The 17,922-nt window shown below is 48.8% G+C and overlaps 1 protein-coding gene across 1 annotated transcript; it reads right to left on the bottom strand.

Moving 5' to 3' along the window:
* Positions 1-2,593: 2,593 nt before the first annotated feature.
* On the bottom strand, positions 2,594-13,160 carry Serpina10 (serpin family A member 10). Its single transcript, XM_071606265.1, is given in 10 exon segments — positions 2,594-2,705; positions 2,707-2,766; positions 5,239-5,502; positions 6,616-6,670; positions 6,673-6,722; positions 6,724-6,768; positions 6,770-7,015; positions 7,017-7,172; positions 7,174-7,307; positions 13,131-13,160. Coding segments are annotated over 10 exon segments (1,152 nt in total).
* Positions 13,161-17,922: the final 4,762 nt, after the last annotated feature.

Here is a 17,922-nt window from a genome sequence, read left to right as displayed (position 1 = left end):
AGCAAGACAGTTCATTTTCAAGTAATGAATAATAGAAGCACATCCATGTCAACTGTAAATTACTCAGGGGACAGTCATTCAGTGTGAGTCTTTTTCGTGCCATTTGTTTCCTTTCCTTCCACAAAGCCTCTTTTTGTCCATGTTTAGTGATGTGTTATGTCCTGCATCAGAGGATAAAACAGAACTGTTTAACTGTTCATTTTGTCAGCATAGTTCCAGTAAGTGTGAGAAATTTGACAACACTAATTAAAGGAATTCAGTATGGTTTTTGTGGATTTCATTTAACTATTTTAATTATGTCTCCTACTATCATCAATAATGTGGATTGAACATTTATGATCTAGAGACTTTGTGGTGCATAATGGTACATCAAGGCTGCATCCCTTTTTCCAGTACTTCAATTCAGTCACCTTGACTCTGTTACTTTAAATAAAATGGATAATTTCAATTTACTTGTTAAAAAATAATTTAGGTGAGTTATTAGATTTTTTTCCCCATCATGGATGTGGGAAAAGGGGAAAGTGAAGAGAAAAATCACCACTACTTGTAAAGTTTAAGAATGTAGAGAAGTTAATTGCAGTCTTGCTCCTAGGTATTAAATTCTGAGTTATAACAGTCAATCATGCAGGGTGTGGTGGCACAGACCTGTAATCCCAGTGGCTTGGGAAGCTGAGGCAGGAGGATTGTGAGTTCAAATTCAGCTTCAACAACTTAGCGAGGCCTTAAGCAACTTAGCAAGACACTGTCTCAAAATTTAAAAAAAAAAAAAAAAAGTTGGGATGGGGCTGGGGATGTGTCTCAATTGTTAAGAGCCCCTGGGTTCAATCCCTGGTACCAAATAAACAAAAACAGTCAATCAGTCAATCACAATTACTTTTGGAAAAAATTTTTTTCATTAACATGATAAACTTCTAAAGTTTTTGAAATTTTGTCACATTTATACTTAAAAGCACAGATTGTAGACACAATAAAAAATGTCAGTAGTTATGAATATCCACACAGATCTCCACTGACACCAGAAACAAGACCAATGTTCTTATAAAAGTTATGTTTAACAACTTACTAGGTAGATCCCGTCACCAGGTGTAAAGAAAGCATTCTCTCCTCCTCTGGCCCTTGACAGTGACCCTTCCTGTACTGGCTCAGCCCTGTTTATTTCAGAGCATTATGTTCTCAAAGACCTTTTCTCATTTTCATCTCTTAAAAGTGAGAAATTTTCCTGAAATCTCTGCTATTTTTACAGATCATACTTCGACACAAATAAACCTGACTAACTGAACATAAACAAGTCGCTTAGGAGTGGCTCTTGGAGTTAGCCATCTTTCTTTGTCTTTCTTCCTAGGCCCTGGAATTTCCTGGTCCTAAAGGAATGTCAGGACTTGGACTGCAGGAATGAATTAATGTTCATATTTGAGAATGATGAAGTCAGTCTTTAAACTGCCTCTTAATATTATCACCTATTCAGCTTTACTCTGATTTATATTAATAATTGAAAGAACTAACCAGTAATTTTAGGTATGTTTCAGCATTATGTAGAAATAGATAGAAATTAATTAGGCATTTGTCGACACAGTTGACATTCCAAAATTAGTTAGCTCTGTGGTCATTCCTAGTTCCTTGTTTCTATGTCAGAAGATTACTTCTGGAGGAAGCTTCAGGGATATTTTCTGTTTTCTTTTTTATTTAGAGGAAAACTTTGATTTGAGCACGCCCTGACTATTTAGCAGGATCCCATCAGATGCTTTAGGTAGAGGGAAGGAGGAGTAGAAAGGCTTGTGATGGAATGCAGGAGAGGGGGGCTTCTGACTCGCCGTTGCTGCACAGTGGCCTGATACAGGTCTTTCCCTTCCAGAGATACAAGGTGTGGCTTATTCACTAGATGCAGAGGCACTGGGCCAAAGGCCCCCATGCTGAAAGGGCCCACAAAGATGCTTTACTTCTAGCAATAAGCAAGATATATGCTTTGATAGAATGGTAAATATAATCCAGAATATGTTCATCTTCATACCAATGCAGTTATAAAGTATAATTTTAATATGTATATGTATATATGAATACATGTGGGGAGATATATGTACACACACACACACACACACATTCTTATTTTTCCCCCTTTCTTATCAAGGGGCCCATGAAGGCAAAAATGCCTGGTGCCCATGAAAGTGACAATGTGACCCTGTTTGTGGATCCCTGTTTCTTTGTGAAATGAAGGTGTTGTGCTGGACTTATTTGTACCAGAAAGGAGTCCAGAGAGAAACAGGGCTCAAGGAGATTATGTACATGTGTTTCCCCTAAGGCTTTAATCTCAAAATAGTGTTGTGACCATAACGATGTTCTTAAAGTTCAGTGTGTGAGCAACAGAGAAAGGTAGATAGCCCCGGCTCTCCAACGCAGCACAGGTTGAAAACACTGGACAAATTGCAGCAACGTCTTAAAATGTTATCAATTTTATCCTTGTGTTCATCTGAGAACAGCCTGAAAAAGCTGAGGACACAGGGGACACACACTGTGCCATCCAGTGCTGATGTCCCATGTGGGTTCAGATGCCTATTGAGCACCTGCTGTCACACTGAGAGCTCATGCCAGTTGTGGGTCACAGGAGATTGGATTCACCACCCTGCAGAAATAGGAGCACCCTCGAGGTTTCCTTGTAGACCCTCAAGTGGAATGGCCGGGGCACCTTGGTGACGGGAGGCAGGGAATACAGTGATTTCTGTCAGGGTTCCTGTCACTGCCTCAGTTCCTTTCTCATCAACTTCAATCACTGATTGAAAAAACCCAGAAAAGGGAATAGTGTGGAAGACCATTCATATGGCAGCAGAGAGAGGGAATGAATTGAGCCCTTAAAATTCTTGATGGTGGTCCTACCCACTTGGCCACACTCCTGGGATTTAGTGGTACAGGGCCCATCTATGTCAGGAGTCACAGTCTGGGGATGTACCAGGGACTCCCTTAGAAACCTAAGAGGGGTTTTTCCAGGAGACCTCAGGAACCCAGTGTGATTGTGTAATATGTAAAATAAGTTCTGTGATTGGAGCCAGGGACTCTGACTGGCACATTTATGCATACGTATCTAATATTTGTGGAGCCCCCATATTCTGTGCTATTGATTCTTGTGTTGAACCAGTGCCCGTGGAAGGCTTTGAGCTGCCTGGGTCTCCTGCATCCTTTGACTTTCCCTCTGGCAGGGTGGGGACAGGGTGTGGTGAGTCTCTGGTGGGAGCTCCCCAGTGCCTGGTCCTGTTCTGGGGCACTCCCTGGGGCAAGCCTGAGGTCCTTGAAACCTTCCTAAACTCTGCTTATACTCAGGCTACCTGCCTGTTTATGAAAGTCTTTTGTCCAGGAACCTAATGGAATATGAATGATGTGTCTTTATAATTATTTTATCAACCTAATAATTCCTAGAAATTCTCTATTTTCTGGGGTGAAAGTTTACTCCCAAGAGCAAACACAGGGTATTTAATAGTTTACAGTTTAAGCTTCATGGAGATGCTGTCCTTGTAAAACAGCACGTGTCTTCAATTTTCCTTGTGTTTCCAGCAGAATTGTCGAATTGTCTTGCCTTCCCTGGCACGCTAAGGCCTGATTGCAGGCCAGAGTTTTCTACTGAGTCCTGCAAAGGTGGATTCAATTTGTCCTCCCTCTTGGAGTTGAAAGTTACAATTGTATGAGAAAATATGAGCCAACTCCACAGCCAAGGAAGAAGGTGACGACGAGATGTGGCCGCCACGTGGAGATGTGTGGGGGCATTTTCTTTGTCATAAGGATCATGGGGACAGGGGAGGGCAGAGGGGGCTACTGCTGTCCTCAGTGAACACAGGCCCGGAAGGCCACCCAGTCCCCAACAAGGCACAGAACTGCTGTGGACCACAGGTGGTTCTGATTGTCCTCTGAACCAAGAGCACCTCCCCTGAGAAACACCAATTGGCTGAGGGCATTCTGTGGACTGACTAAACCTGTTCTTAACAGTTTAGACATAAAAGTCGGGCCCAAAAAATAGGAGTTAGGGAGAAGCTACAGGGGTGTGTGTGTGTGTGTGTGTGTGTGTGTGTGTGTGTATGTATGTATTAAATAGCCATTTGTGGATCGGGCTGCTTCTCAAGGACGGGATGAAATAAATCTCGGTCACAACACGAGACTGGCACCAGAGGGGTTTTCTAGAGGAGCTGTCCAAGGCAGGTGGGCGGCAGGGCCTTGTAAAGTCAGGGTTTCCTTCACCCTGAAGGGGGTGGGATTCCGTGGGCTCTTTGAGGATTCGACAGACTCGTGACTTTGCAAGCCAGTCCACGTCAGGGCTAGGTGGCTCCTCGAGCATCCAGAGGAAGGGGACAGGGCTCTGCTGAAGAGAGATGGGCAGAACAATCCACCCTAGATGTATGCTTCCCACATTTTCCCCCCATTTCACTAAAGGGTGAGTTGATCCTTCCAGTTGCTAAGGCTAAAAGCTACAATCACCTTTGACTGACAGATCTCTTCCTTTCTCTCACTCCCATCCAGTCCACTCAAGATTTTGCCAACTCTTGCTTCCTTAGGTAGATCCAGAATCCAACCGCTCCTTGTCACCACCACTGTCAACCCCACCATCCAAGCAGCAGCATCCATCGGGGTTTGACCTAACCTTGAACAGGTCTCCTGCTTTCACGCTCATCCCCCTGGTGTCTTCACCACGCAGGCCATCGCACCCCTTCCCAGACCCCCCAGGGCCCTTCCGTCTCCTCAGACAAAGCCCAAGTCTTTTCTGGGGCTTGCTTGGTGAGGTGGCCAGGCTCCCTGCTGCTCCTCAGCCGAGTGGGCACACTCCCATCCCAGAACGTTGTGCCCTGATGCGCTTCTCCATCAAGAGAGCCCACAACTCACCCTTTAGCTCAGATGTCGGCCTGACACTTCCTTGGGCCTTTCCTGAGCCCCTCTCCCTTGCTAATGCTCCTGGTCATCTTCCTGCCCTGGAAAACAAGCTCCTGGGCCAGGGACTTGGCCTCTTTTCTTCCCTGCTGCATCCCTAGCACTGGGCAGGGATCACAGTAGGAGGAGCCCTGTAAGTACTTGCTGAGTAAATGGCTGGATGAGCCAGGCCTGCCATCCATCGATCAATGCTGGGGGAGAGTGGGAAAGAAGGAGACAGCTGCCCCCGCCCTTGGGAGCTCAGAGCTCAAGGGGCAGACAGCCGGAGCCACTGTGCCTGGGATGAAACCGTGGTGAGCGTCACAAGGACAGATAGGCGGAGATTGTGCATGTTACATGTTCCTGAGCCATGTCTCCACCAGCTCTGTGGTCAGATCACCTTCCAGGGCCAGGTGGTCACCTGTGTTCCCCATGAGGACCACCAGCATGGTGGTGCTTCCTCAGTAGGGCAGTGGGAGGACATGGCAGTGAACCTTCTTATCAAAGGTGGAGGCAGACTTGCCTGCCCTGTACATCACTGGCACCTTGACTGCCTTGGACTTGTCCAGGTGGAAAGTGTCAGCTTTGGTGAAGGTGGGCCACATGCGGCCAGCCCCTTCCCTGAACGAGTAAGAAGAGAGTGCGTGCAGAAAGCAGCTTCTGCCAAAGCAAGGCTCTCACTCACAGAGGGAGGGCTCTGCTGCCTTCCGTCTAGCAAGGAGCCATCTCCCCTCATGAAGTTTGCCAGGGCCACAGCTCAGGCAGGCCAATGGATTACCCAGAGGCCTCAGCTCTTCTGGGCAAAATGCCCTCTACTCACAAGCCCAGCTGGAGTCACACACAGAAGCAAGGGAATGTCTCCTGGTCCCTGTTCCCCATCTTTCTGGACCTGGACAAAACTCACTCTCAGTCCTGGTTAGCTTAAGTCTGGAGAAGACTTGGGGCCTATGCATGGCCCTGGCCACCATCTGTGCAGCACCTCCATAAAGTGACAGCATTTCTGGCCCACGCACTCCCAGTACAGGGGAAGCCCCAGCTCCCCTCTGCACAACCCTCTGTACCCGAGCCTGTCCTGGGTCGTGGCCTGGCTGGCTGCAAAGTGGCTTCCCCTCCTGGGGCTTCGCTCATCTCCTGGGCTGGCTCTTTGTTCCCGTGCATCCACACCCTGCCCTATGCTCCCAGAGAACCTGGGATCAGGGTGTCAGGAGACCCTTGTTGTGCCTGGCCTGGGCATTTATGTGGACTGAGCAGGTTTGCCTCTCGGGCTCTGCTTTCAGCTCCTGTTCTGCCCTATGCGTTGGCAGCCAGGGAGACAAAGATTTCTAAAAGCCCATGTATATGTAGTGCCTCGCCTGTGCCAAGCACAGCTGGGCACTCATTATCTCATGTGCCCTCGTGACATCAGAGCAGGTGGGAGTGTCCCTGTTTTTCTATAATCAAAATTGGAGGACAGAGGTTTTGTCACTTACTCCAGGTCACAAAAGCAGAGAAGGAAGAAGAGAAAATACAACCCTAAATTTCTCGGGCACTGGGTAGAAGTGCTAGGAACACAGAAGTGGAGGCTATGGGAAGACCAGGGAGTGCCTGGACCTGTCTGGCACCGTCTGTCGCTGCTCCAGCTGGCTGTGCAGCCGGAGAGCAGGTTCACAGGAGCTCCTCCAGCAAGAGCCACTCCCTGAGCAGGACAGGGGAGCAAGGGACAGCTACGGGCGCTTTGGCTTGGGAGAGCAGAACATGACCCAAGTCCCTCAGAACAAGATGTGATCCACAAGAATCAATTTGGTTTGATATTAATCTCATCAAATAGCTGGGGAACTTCCCCCTGAGGCTCTTTGTGTAATATTCATGAGCCCCTGGGCCTGAGGGCACTGAAAATTCACAGGCATATGCTGTATCAAGGGGCCTCTTGGGTGAATTGGGGAAGGTCTCTTTGCCATCAAAATCCTTGTGGATGAAGGCAAAACTCCCCTGAGCAAGGCCCAGCTCTGGTGGAGAGGGTCTCTCTGATCAGCTTAAAGAGGGAGGCAGGAGCAGGGGCGTGGCATGGCTCAGGGTCTGCAGGTGGAGGCTGCTTTCCACCTGGCGCTCTCTGCCCTCTGACCCCAGCATCAGGCCTACCATGGCCAAGGGGAGTAGACCGTGTTGCCCTGTCCCTCATGGGCATCTTTCATAGGAGGTTGAGCCCAAAGTTAAAAATCTCACTAGACAGCTGCTGTCTGGTCATCAGCCAGGCCCCCTCTGTCCCCAGCTGATCCTCCCCATCAGTAGGAGCCTGCACTCCCCCAACCCTGAGTCTGGTTCTGAGGAGGCTGAGGCTCCAGAGTGTCCATCCCTTCCTGGGCTTCTGGTGACCCAGGACCAAGGGCCAGGCCGGGCACCAGCCTCATCTCCGCCAGGAGGACAGAGAGCAGGAGGCTCAGGGCCACCTCATGTGGTCAACTGTGGAGGCCAAGGACTGGTTCCCTTCCACAGAAGACTCCCTGCATAGGAAAGGGGCAGGGATTGCTTTAATGCCCCAAGTAACATGCCCCGAGTGAGGGGTGACCATCCCTCCAGCAGCCCCGCCTCCTCTGGGAGGATCCCACAGGGGCTCAACTCTGGCTCGGAGAGTCCTGCCCCGGGGAGCCCTGGAGCAGCCAGGGTTGCACCCATTCTCCAAGGAGGGAGCAAAATGTCAGCGCAGAACCCCTCCTGCTCCCCTCCCCTGCGGGGCCCTCGGGCAACTCCCATTCTCCAACTCCTTTTTCCTCTTCTTTCTCTTTCCTCCCCTTCTCCAGGGACAAGTGGCAGTATCAGAGCAGGGTCAGGTGCCATCAGGGGCCTCACAAACCCTTTACAGAATGGCTTCAGGCATGGCCTTTGATTGCTCAGCCATAAGGCAGCCAATGTACGCTGGGCCACGGGCACTTGGGATGTGACACATTTGGCTGGGGATTTGGAGGGTCTGAGAGGCCCTCGGGCAAGAAAAAGAGAAAGCCTGCCACGCTGGTTTTTGACGCACATCCTCCTGCACCTGCCCCCCGCCCTGCACAGTGCCCGCGGGTCTTCCCTGCTCCTCTAGCTGGACTCCCAGGATGGCGGGAGCTGGCACAGCCGGGGCTTTCAGCACTGGCCTGGGCTTAATCCCATCTCTCCCACAGCAGCCTGGGGTGTGCTGGCTTTGCTGCCCCAGTCTGGTACCTGTCCCCTACTACCACCTCTCCCAGGTCCCTCCGTGTTCCTTGGCACACAGGATGGCTCCTGGGCTGTGCCCCTGTCTGTGACCACATGTTCTGGTTCCTGGAGTTTGGCCATACACCAGGCCTGGCTGCACAGGCCACCAAGAGACCCCTCTCCCTCACCCTTGCTCTGTTCTGGGAGGAGGAGGGCCTGGATGGGGCAGGACGTCCCACCTTGGTGTGGGGTATCGCAGGCCTCTCGGCAGTTCCCTTCAGGGAGACCCTGGCTCTGGCCCAGGGTCCCTGTGTCAAGGGGAAATGGCGAAGCAAACCTCCTAGGCTGCCGCACCCGGAGCCAAGCCAAGTCCAGCCCCGGGATTCCTCCTGCTGCCCCTCGCCCTGCTGACAGCACCACAGATCAGGGCCCCCTGCTGTGGCCTGAGCAGCGCTCACACTCAGTGAATTCTTCAGCCATGTTTTCCCAGGGTCATGCTTCAGAAGTCCTCTCTAATCCCCAGTAGCAAGCCCAGGATCGCAGGTCACGCCGTCATTGTCACTGTTGGGTAAGTCCCTCCTTCCGTGTGCCAATCCCCCCATTCCAGGCCTTCACTGTGGTTATGAACTGAATATTGTGCCCCTCCGAAATTCATAAGTCCAAGCCCTCACCCATGAAACGATGGTGTGAGGAAGTGGGGCCTTGGGAAGTGACTAGGTTGAGATGAGGTCATGGTGGGGGGCCCTGTGTTGGGATTAGTGTCCTCATGATAAGAGGACAAGGGCCGAGAACCTCCTCTCCCCATGAAGGACACAGCATGAAAGGTGAGCATCTGCAAACCAGGGAGAGGGTCCTTGACACAGTCCAACCGTGCTAGCACCCTGATCTTGGGCTCTGAGCCTCCAGGACTGAGACAAATATGGCTCAGGCCCCCAGCCCATGACATTTTGTTAGAGCCAGTCCCAACTAAGACAGCCACGTGACAATATTCAGCTCTACTTTGTAGGGTAAGCCCTCGGCAGGACACTCTTGAATTTGGTCAGCTCTCTCACGGTTACCAGGAAGCTAAGCCAGCACACCAGCTAGATGTCACCCCTTCCAAATGCTAAGTGTCACCATATTGCTCCTGAAGCTCTCCCTTCTCCTGCCGGGTGAGAGTCCTTGACAGCAGGTGGCTCCTGCACCTGCTAATGGAACCGTCCCCCCTGTCATCTCAGGCCTTTGTTCCTCAGCCAAATGGTGAGGACCTATGTGCTGGGCCACTCCTTGGACTAGGAGCCGGCAAGCTCAGTGAGGACACACCTTCCCAGATAGCATCTGATGGTAGGAGACCCCTGGCACCTAGAGCTGCAGTGACCATCCACTCCCGACCCTGCCCAGGGGCAGGCCCGTTCTGCTGGGCCGTTAGTCAGGACCGATGAAAGGCCGAGACTCACACCACTCCCCGGGCCCCCTTCCTGCAGGGGAGCCCACCCCTTCCCCAGCCCCAGCCTGGATTCACAGTCCCTGTGGAGTCTAGGGTGAGGACTCTGCACTGCTTGGCCACTGACCCCTCACATTGGAGCCCATCCAGAGCTGACAAGGGCATCTCCCCTCCTCTCCCCTCGGGTTGGACTCTGAAGGTCTCTCTGTGGTCACTGCCTCATACCCGCCAAGGGCCCCTGGTGCCAGGGAAGATCGTCCAGAGGAACCATGAAGGCTTAGGTGTTGAAGCCAAAGCCTTCAGTAAATATTTGCTATTCCAAAGTGTGATCCCCTGGGGGCCGTTACTGATTAACATCCTGCCCAGAGGTGGCGGAGCTTCTGGAAACCACTCCCAGTTCCAGGGGCGAAACACATGGATTCACCTGGAACTTCTGCTTTTCAACTCAAGGCTGTGCCCTGACCCTGAGCTCTGCCTGGACAGGGCCAGGGACTTTCTGTTGAGTGCCTCTGGGGACAGAACACCTGGTGAGGGAGAAGACAATGGTGGCCTCCCCTGCTTCAGCCAGGGTGGGGTAGGTGCTCTCCCACCCCAAGGACCCGCCAATCCAGTGTGAGACAGACAGCTAGATCACAAAGCCTATTTCAAGGTGAATTTACAACTCTCAGCATTGAAACTGGACAGACCCTCAAGCCCTCAATGTCAAGGCTGGTGGAGACCCTTTAAGCCCAACTTCTCAGACCTACTGACTTCCTTTTCTATAATATAAATATTTGGTTATGTGCTCCTTACCACCCTTGAATCAAAATTTATAATTAATATAACCTACCCACAAATTAAAAAAAAAATAGTGTTCTAAGATGAAGGCAAAATACAATTATAAACCAGGCACAGTGGTGCACGCCTGTAATCCCAACAGCTCAGGAGGCTGAGGCAGGAGGATCGCAAGTTCAAGGCCAGCCTAAGCAACTTTGTGAGGCTCTAAGCAACATGCATTCACACACAACACACGCCCAATATATACACGAGTGCTCCTGTCCTGGACTATGCGCTGTTATTTTATTTATCTATTCTTTTCTTGTGTGCTTCTGGCCATTATTTATTTTTCATTGGAAGTTTTTAGTTTTTGAATTATCTCAAAAGAATAGCACCAAGAACACCTACATCCCTCTCTCCAGATTCGCTTTTTCCTTCTTCTCTTCTCTGTTTAGCCATCTCTACTTTGCACATCAGCACCTACACTCACATACGCTATCTTTTTTTAAAGGGCTAATGACATCCTTTATTCAAGTCACATAGAAAAGCACATCCTGTTAATGTAAAATGTTCATGCATGTAAGATGATCCGTCATTAGCAAATTTTAAAAGGCTTATATAGGCACACCAAATGTTTCAGTCAACTTTTATTTTTGTTGCTGTGACCAAAAGACCCAAAAAGACCCACTTTAGAGGAGGGAACGTTTACTTGGTGCTCACAGTTCTGAAGTCCCAGTCCACAGACAACCGGCTGCGTGGCTCTGAGCCTGAGGTGAGGCAGAGCATCATGGCAGAGGGGTGTGACCTGACAATCAGGAAGCAGAGACAAGGTTCCTCACAGGGGACACAATATCTGCTCCAAAGGAGTGTGGTGGCCCGCCTCTTTCAGCCACTCCCTAGCTGCCTGTAGTCACCACCCAGTTAGCCCCACTGGTGGGTTAGCACACTGACTAGTTGAAGGCTCTCCTAACCCAATCATTTCACCTCCTGATGGAAATATCAGGGGTCCTGGGCCCCCCAGGAGCCGAAATAAACACTCAGAGACAGCTCTGTCCGCAAGGCAAGAATTTACTTCTAGTGCAGAAGGGCGCCCAGCAATCAGAACCCAAAGCCAGCGGCTGAGCAGGTGGCCTCATGGCCTTCGTCCCCGCCGTGGGTCTTGGCTGGGGCCCAATGGTCAGGTGGCCGCACAATCTTTGGCACAAACAGCTGAGGAAAAGGGCGCTTAGCAGCTGCTCCCTGGTCAGGCTGACTGCGCTGCCCCCAGAGGGTCATCTGAAGAGGTGTCCTTCAACTGCCCAGCTCCTTTGCTGTCCCTTGATCCTAGCTGGGGAAGCCTCTTGGGTGGAATGCCTTTTGGCGCAGACACAATCGCTGAGGAGGCGGAGGCTGGAGGCAGAGACTCTAGAAAGGCAGGCAGCCGTGTAAGCCATGGCAGTCGGGCGGCCAGGGGGAATCGGAGTTGCCAGTGGGACAAAAACGGCCCGGGGCTTGCTGGCCCTCTGAAGGGACACCCTCGCTGCACACAGGCCCAAAGAGCAGCCACCATGACTCCAACCTCTTTAAAGGAGCTCAGTGTCTTTGCAGAAGTGTGCAGATCACACGGAAGCAAGTGATTTAAGGAAAAGGAACCTCGAGTCTGGTGAGTCGGCCAGCAACCGCCTCCCCGCCCCGCCCCACAGCGCAGCTCCACGGGCCGCAGGACAGGATCAGCGACACCCAGACACCACTCCCCACCTGCTCCGGCTCCAAACTCCCCAGGCAGAAACAAGAGGGACTGAGCTCCGCGCAGGATGAACACGGGAATTGTGACACAGGTCAACACCCTCCAGCCACCCTCGGGCCACACGCTTGACTAGAGAGGCTCAGTCCAAAGTCTATAGGACCTGAGAAGCTCGTGTGTCCCTTTAGAGTGAAAACACAAATGAGGCCTTTCCAAGGCGCCAACTTTGAGTTGTGTTTGCAGTGATGGCACCGAAAGGCTGCTCTGGATCTTTCTTTCTGTTGATTAATTCACGTTCATTCCCTTTTGGGGGCACAAATGAAGTAGTTCATGAAGACTTAAGTGGCTATGAAGACCATACATCTCTGAGAATGTCTTAAAGAAAGGTCACCAGATCACGTCAATGTTCATGGCAGCTCAATTCACAATAGCCAACTATGGAACCAACTCAGGTGCCCTTTAACAGATGAATGAATAAAGAAAATATGGTACCTATATACAATGGAATATTACTCAGCCATAAAGAAGAATGAAATGATGGCATTTGCCAGTAAATGGATGGAACTGGAGAATATCATGCTAAGTGAAATAAGCCAGTCCCAAAAAACCAAAGGCCAAATGTTCTCTCTGATCTGTGGAGGCTGATTCACAATGAGGGGGATGGGTAGGTGAAAGAAGAATAGAAATTCACTGGATTAGACAAAGAGGAATGAAGGGAAGGGAGGAGGGATGGGAATAGGAAAGACAGTAGAATGAACTGTCTTTTCCTATATGAATACATATACGAAGCCCCACATCATGTGGCTCACAAGAATGGAAAGTTATCCTCCATGTCTGTATGATATGTCAAAACACTCTCTAGTGTCATGTGTATCTAAAAAGAACAAATAAAAAATACTGAAAGGAAGGTGACCTGAACCTTTGAGCTCTGAACAGCGGTCGGCAACTGCTGAACCTCACACCTGCGATTTCCCGAGCTCCTGGGTGGGAGCTGGCCCGGCCTGGCCAGCCCTCATGCGCTCGGTGGTCAGATGGAGAGAGGGAGGAAAAGAAAAGTCCGTTCTCATTCACGTCCATCTGATTCGCGGTTGTTGGCCCGTGGGGAGGGGTTGGCTTAGTTCTTTCTTCTAACTTCAGGTTTCTCCAGGGTCGCTGCCTTCAGATGTCTTTAATGACTCGTCACCTCCCAGTCACCAGGGCTCCAGCTGCTGCAGACTCCGACATCCCGCGAGGGAAGGCAGGGCTTGGCCAGGGTGGGCAGCCGTCACCGGGGCTGTGCTGCACGTTCTTGTCCAGTCCCTTTCAAAAGAGCAAGCAGAGGTGACCCTCTTGGATAAACAGGAGCCCGATTTCTCTCTCCGTCTTGAAGATGTTCCTCCCAAACGAATAATAAACCCAAAGAGAACTGGCTGTTGTGTTAAGTGCAGGCTTTGGCCACAGCTGGTGGAGCAGCCCCACTTGGGGGAGGTAAAGCATTCCGGTTGCTCCTCATTTCCCCTCCTACCTGTATGATCTTCTGGGGAATATTTATTACAGATTAAGAGAACCATGAACATCAGCAAGCTCCGATTTTCTGAGAAACTCCTGCCTTGATCACAGAGTTCTCTGTTCTCGGGGACACTAAGCCGAAGTGGACTAAGGAAAATCAGTAGAAGGAGCTGAAAGATGGTTCCAGAACAACCCAGTCCCAACATACGAGAACCAGCTCCAACTGCCAGGAGACCCGAGATGGGCAGGCAGATCCAGGATGGCACAGAGTGCCATTTATCGGCCACTTAATGACTGAAGTGCGGTTCTTGGGTGGCAGCGACACCAAGTGGGTTCCGCAAGTCGAGTCAGAAGGAGAGCTGTGCATCCTGGGAAGGACAAAAGTAGCTCTATCCCGGACGGAAGGGAGCTGGTTTCTCTCAAGCTGATATCCGAGGGCTGGGCCCATTGCTGGCGCCAGCGTTCAGTTGTAAAGCTCCACATACCTCTCCTGGTTTGATCTATTCGTAGCATGCTAAGAAACTGTGCAGGAAGACTGGCGGGGACAAGGGTGGTGGTGTTATGGACCAGGCTATATGAGCAATGACCCAACAGACTCCATTTTGCCCTAGACTCCAGGTAATGTGAGAAACGCTTCTCCCATGGGAATACCCCCTCCGTACCCATCAATAGGTGCTTAGCATAGAAGGTTAGGGGCACAAGATGGCAATTCTTATACGATGTAAAATTGTTGTCTCTTTGGTTCCCATTTTCCTTGGACAATGAACCCTGTCAGAGAATGACTATCTAGATGTTAGTAACCATTCTTTAACTTGTACTCAACTAGGGTCGTTTTGACCCACTTCTCCTTCTGCTTATGATTTGAGATCTCATGCTGTTTGTGGTCTTGAATCATAGCAACAGCTGCTTATGACTCATGTACTGGCATGTGTTACTTATGGTATAAAAGGTGCACTCAAACCGCTGGAGGGGGTCGGAGACGTAGACTTGCAGCCTGCCCCTGGTGGATCCGATCACCAGCTGGCGATAAAGATGGTTCGTCTTCTGCTTTAAGTTTGACTCAGTGATTTATTACAATCTTCGCCATAACTGTGGTGACGACTCAAGATGGCCACAGTCACGTCAGTTGAATCCACGTAGGCGTCAGGAAGGGCCTTATCATTATAGGGCACACATCACTTTGTATATTACCCCACGATTTTTTGATTGAACCCAGGAGAGCTTTACCACTGAGCTACATCCCTGGTCCTATTTATGTATTTATTTTTGAGAGAGGGTCTCACTAAGTTGCCCAGGCTCATCTCGAATCTGAGATCCTCCTGCCTCAGCCTCCTGAACTGCTGGGATTACAGGTGTGCACCACCACTCCTGGCCACCTCACACATTTCCCCAACAATTTTCATTTTGTAGTCATGTCTAACATATGTCCACCCAACTTTGGTACAGGTGAATATAGGTAGATTTATTAGCATTATCAATACAGACTCATGGACTCTTAATTTTTTTTTAACAAATAACTGTTCTTAATATATCTGTATCTCTATCTCTATATTTTTACTGAGATGTTAAAATTACCCTAGATATAATTATATGACAGAAATGGACTAGAAACCATGAGTTTATAGCTCTAATTCATACCAACCCTGCAGGGGGCTTCGTTGTTTCTCTCTTCCATACTTCTGTCCCCTTCTCTGCTCAGGTCTACGAGACACATAAATAACATGGTGTCTGCTACACTCGTTGCAGGAAAAGCAGACCTGAAAGGAGGGCACCAAGATCTGCCTGCAGCGTCTTACTCTTGGGGATGAATAGTCCCAGTCCTGCACTTAGATAATGAGACTCTTTCCTCCTCCTCCTCCTCCTCCTCCTCCTCCTCCTCCTCCTCCTCTTCCTCCTCCTCCTCCTCATTCTTCTTCTTTAAATTTGTTCTTTTTAGTTATACATGACAGTAGAATGCATTTTAAAATATTATACAGACCTGTTTGAGTTTTTCTTTTTGTTCTGTTTCAGGACTTTTATTGTCTTGTTAATTTAACTGCTCCTTTTAATATATTGAATATTAACATTATTCCAAAAGTGTACATTGCATCAATAGATCCACAAGAGAAGTGCCGTTCCCTCCCCACTGCATCCTCTCTGGTCTAGTCCCCTTCCCCAGTCCACTTTAGGGAATCATTTAATGACTTTCTGGTTTATTTTTCCTGTATTTCTTTATGTAAGGACAAGAGTAAAGATTCATGATTTCTTTTTCTTCCAGACACTTTGTAGATATCCTCCTTGGTTTGCTTGTTTGTTTTTATGGCTACGTAGTACTCTACTCCCATTGAACTAATTTCCTATGTTTGGGCCTTTAAGTAATTTCCCATTATTTTGTAATTACAAAGAATGCTCCAATTAATAACTTTGTAGATATCATTTTAAAAATTGTCAGTGCTGTGTCTTTAGGCTAATAATTCTTAGAAGTGGGATTTCTGAATGGAAGGTGAATATATCTGTATTAAAAAAATACATTGGGTTTAACAGTGGCCCCTAAAATATATTCTGAGAACTAACACTGGGGACCTGTGAATGTGACCTTATTTAGAAAAAAGGCCTTTGTAGGTGCAAATAAGTTAAGGGTCACAAGAGGAGATCGTCTTGGACTTAGGAAGGGGAGGGCCTTCTCTAAAGACAGGTGTTCTCCGCAGAGGTAGGCAGAGGGAGCTTGGAAGTACAGAGGGATTCTGGGGAAACCTCGTGAGGACAGAGGCAGAGACGGGAGTGATGGGCCCACCAGCCCTGGAGCACTGAGGACTGCCGACAGCACCCAGGGGCTAGCCGGAGGCTGGATCGCATGCTCTCAGAGCCTTGGCAGGATCGAACTGGGCAACACCTGGCCCATGGACTCTGCCCTCCAGAACTGGGCATGGATTTATTTCTGCTGTCGGAAGCTGCCCTGCTGGTGGTAATTTGTTTCATCAGGTCTTAGGAAACACATGCGTTGTATGTTGCCCAATCCCCTCCCACGGGGCCTTCTGCCTCCTCCAGCTGTGCATGGGAAGGGCAGTGTCTATGCGGGTGGGGGGCTTGGGGGGTGGTCCATCCAGCTCCCACACCTTTGCCAACTCATCGGAGAGGAAACAGTATTTTACAATAGTTTTAGTTTGTGTTTTTTTAAATTTTAAGTGAAGTTGAACATATTTCTCATGTTTAATCAGTGTATCTATGTATGTCTGCTCCTGTATTTTGTTTGTTTTTATGTAAGATTTAAAAATTCTTGTCCTTGCCAGTTGCAGTGGCACATGCCTGTAATCCCAGCGGCTCGGGAGGCTGAGACAGGAGGATCTCGAGTTCAAAGCCAGCCTCAACAATAGCAAGGCACTAAGCAGCTCAGTGAGACCCTGTCTCTAAATAAAATACAAAATAGGGCTGGGGATGTGGCTCAGGGGTTGAGCGTCCCTGAGTTTGATCCCTGGTACAAAAAAAAAAAAAAATTGTCCTTAATTTTGAAAGAGGTTCCTTATGATTTGTTATATTAGCTCCTATGGATGACACAATTTATAATTTGTAAACATTTCTTTGATGTTTCCATTTGTCTTGGGACTTGCTTATGCAATTCTCTTCTGTAGTCAAGTTTATCAGCCTCTAATTTCTTGTGGATCTAAAGGTGAGGTTAGAAAGCCTTGTCCTCCTCCTAAACGATGAGGAATTTACCCATGTTTCCTCTGGCACAAGGAATGGTTCAGATTTTACCTTTTTCTGTTTTCTCCAATGGCCATCCAGCTGTCCCAATATTACTTTTTAAAAAGCTTTTCTTTCTCAAATTCAAAGTTCCCATTTAACCTGGGTCTATTTCCAGACTTTCTCACCTATTTCGCTGGTCTGCCTATCTATCTATTCATGTACCAGTACCCTGGTTTAATTAAGGAATCTGTGCCATATGCCATGGTATCTGTTAAGAAGGGCCTCCCTCTCCCCACGGTCCACCCCTATGGCTTTTCCAGTGTTTTCCTGGCTATTCTTGCGTGTTTACTTTTCTACATAGAGTTTAGAATCATCTTGTCTAACTTCAAGAAAAAGCATTTTTTTTTTTTTTAAAGTACTGGGGTTGGAACCCAGAGCATCATGCATGCTAGGCAAGTGCTGTACCACAGAGCTACCTCCCCAGCCCAATTGTTGGCATTTTTATTGAAATCCTAACAAACTGACAAATTAGATTAGGGAAAGCTGATATGCAGATGATGTTGAGTAATCTTATTCCAGATTTGTGGAATAAAAAATACAAATAAAATAAAAAATAAAAAATAGTTCGAGACTACTTTTTTAAAGAGTGTTTTATAATTTTCTCAGTGTAGATCTTGCACATTTCTTCTGACATTTATTCCTACATGTTCATCTCTGTTGCTGTCGGGGTTTCTCTTCCACTGTGCTTTCTAACTGGCTGTTATTTGTGCATGTCCTGATATCTGTCCTGATATCTTGCTGCATTCTTTTAGTGTTTGAGTTTGTGCTGTTGATT

This window comes from Marmota flaviventris, chromosome 2 (assembly GCF_047511675.1).
Source record: "Marmota flaviventris isolate mMarFla1 chromosome 2, mMarFla1.hap1, whole genome shotgun sequence".
In the NCBI taxonomy this organism is placed as follows: Eukaryota; Metazoa; Chordata; class Mammalia; order Rodentia; family Sciuridae; genus Marmota; species Marmota flaviventris.
The sequence above is the reverse complement of the archived record's forward strand: the minus strand, read 5'-3'. Positions and strand labels throughout refer to the sequence as shown.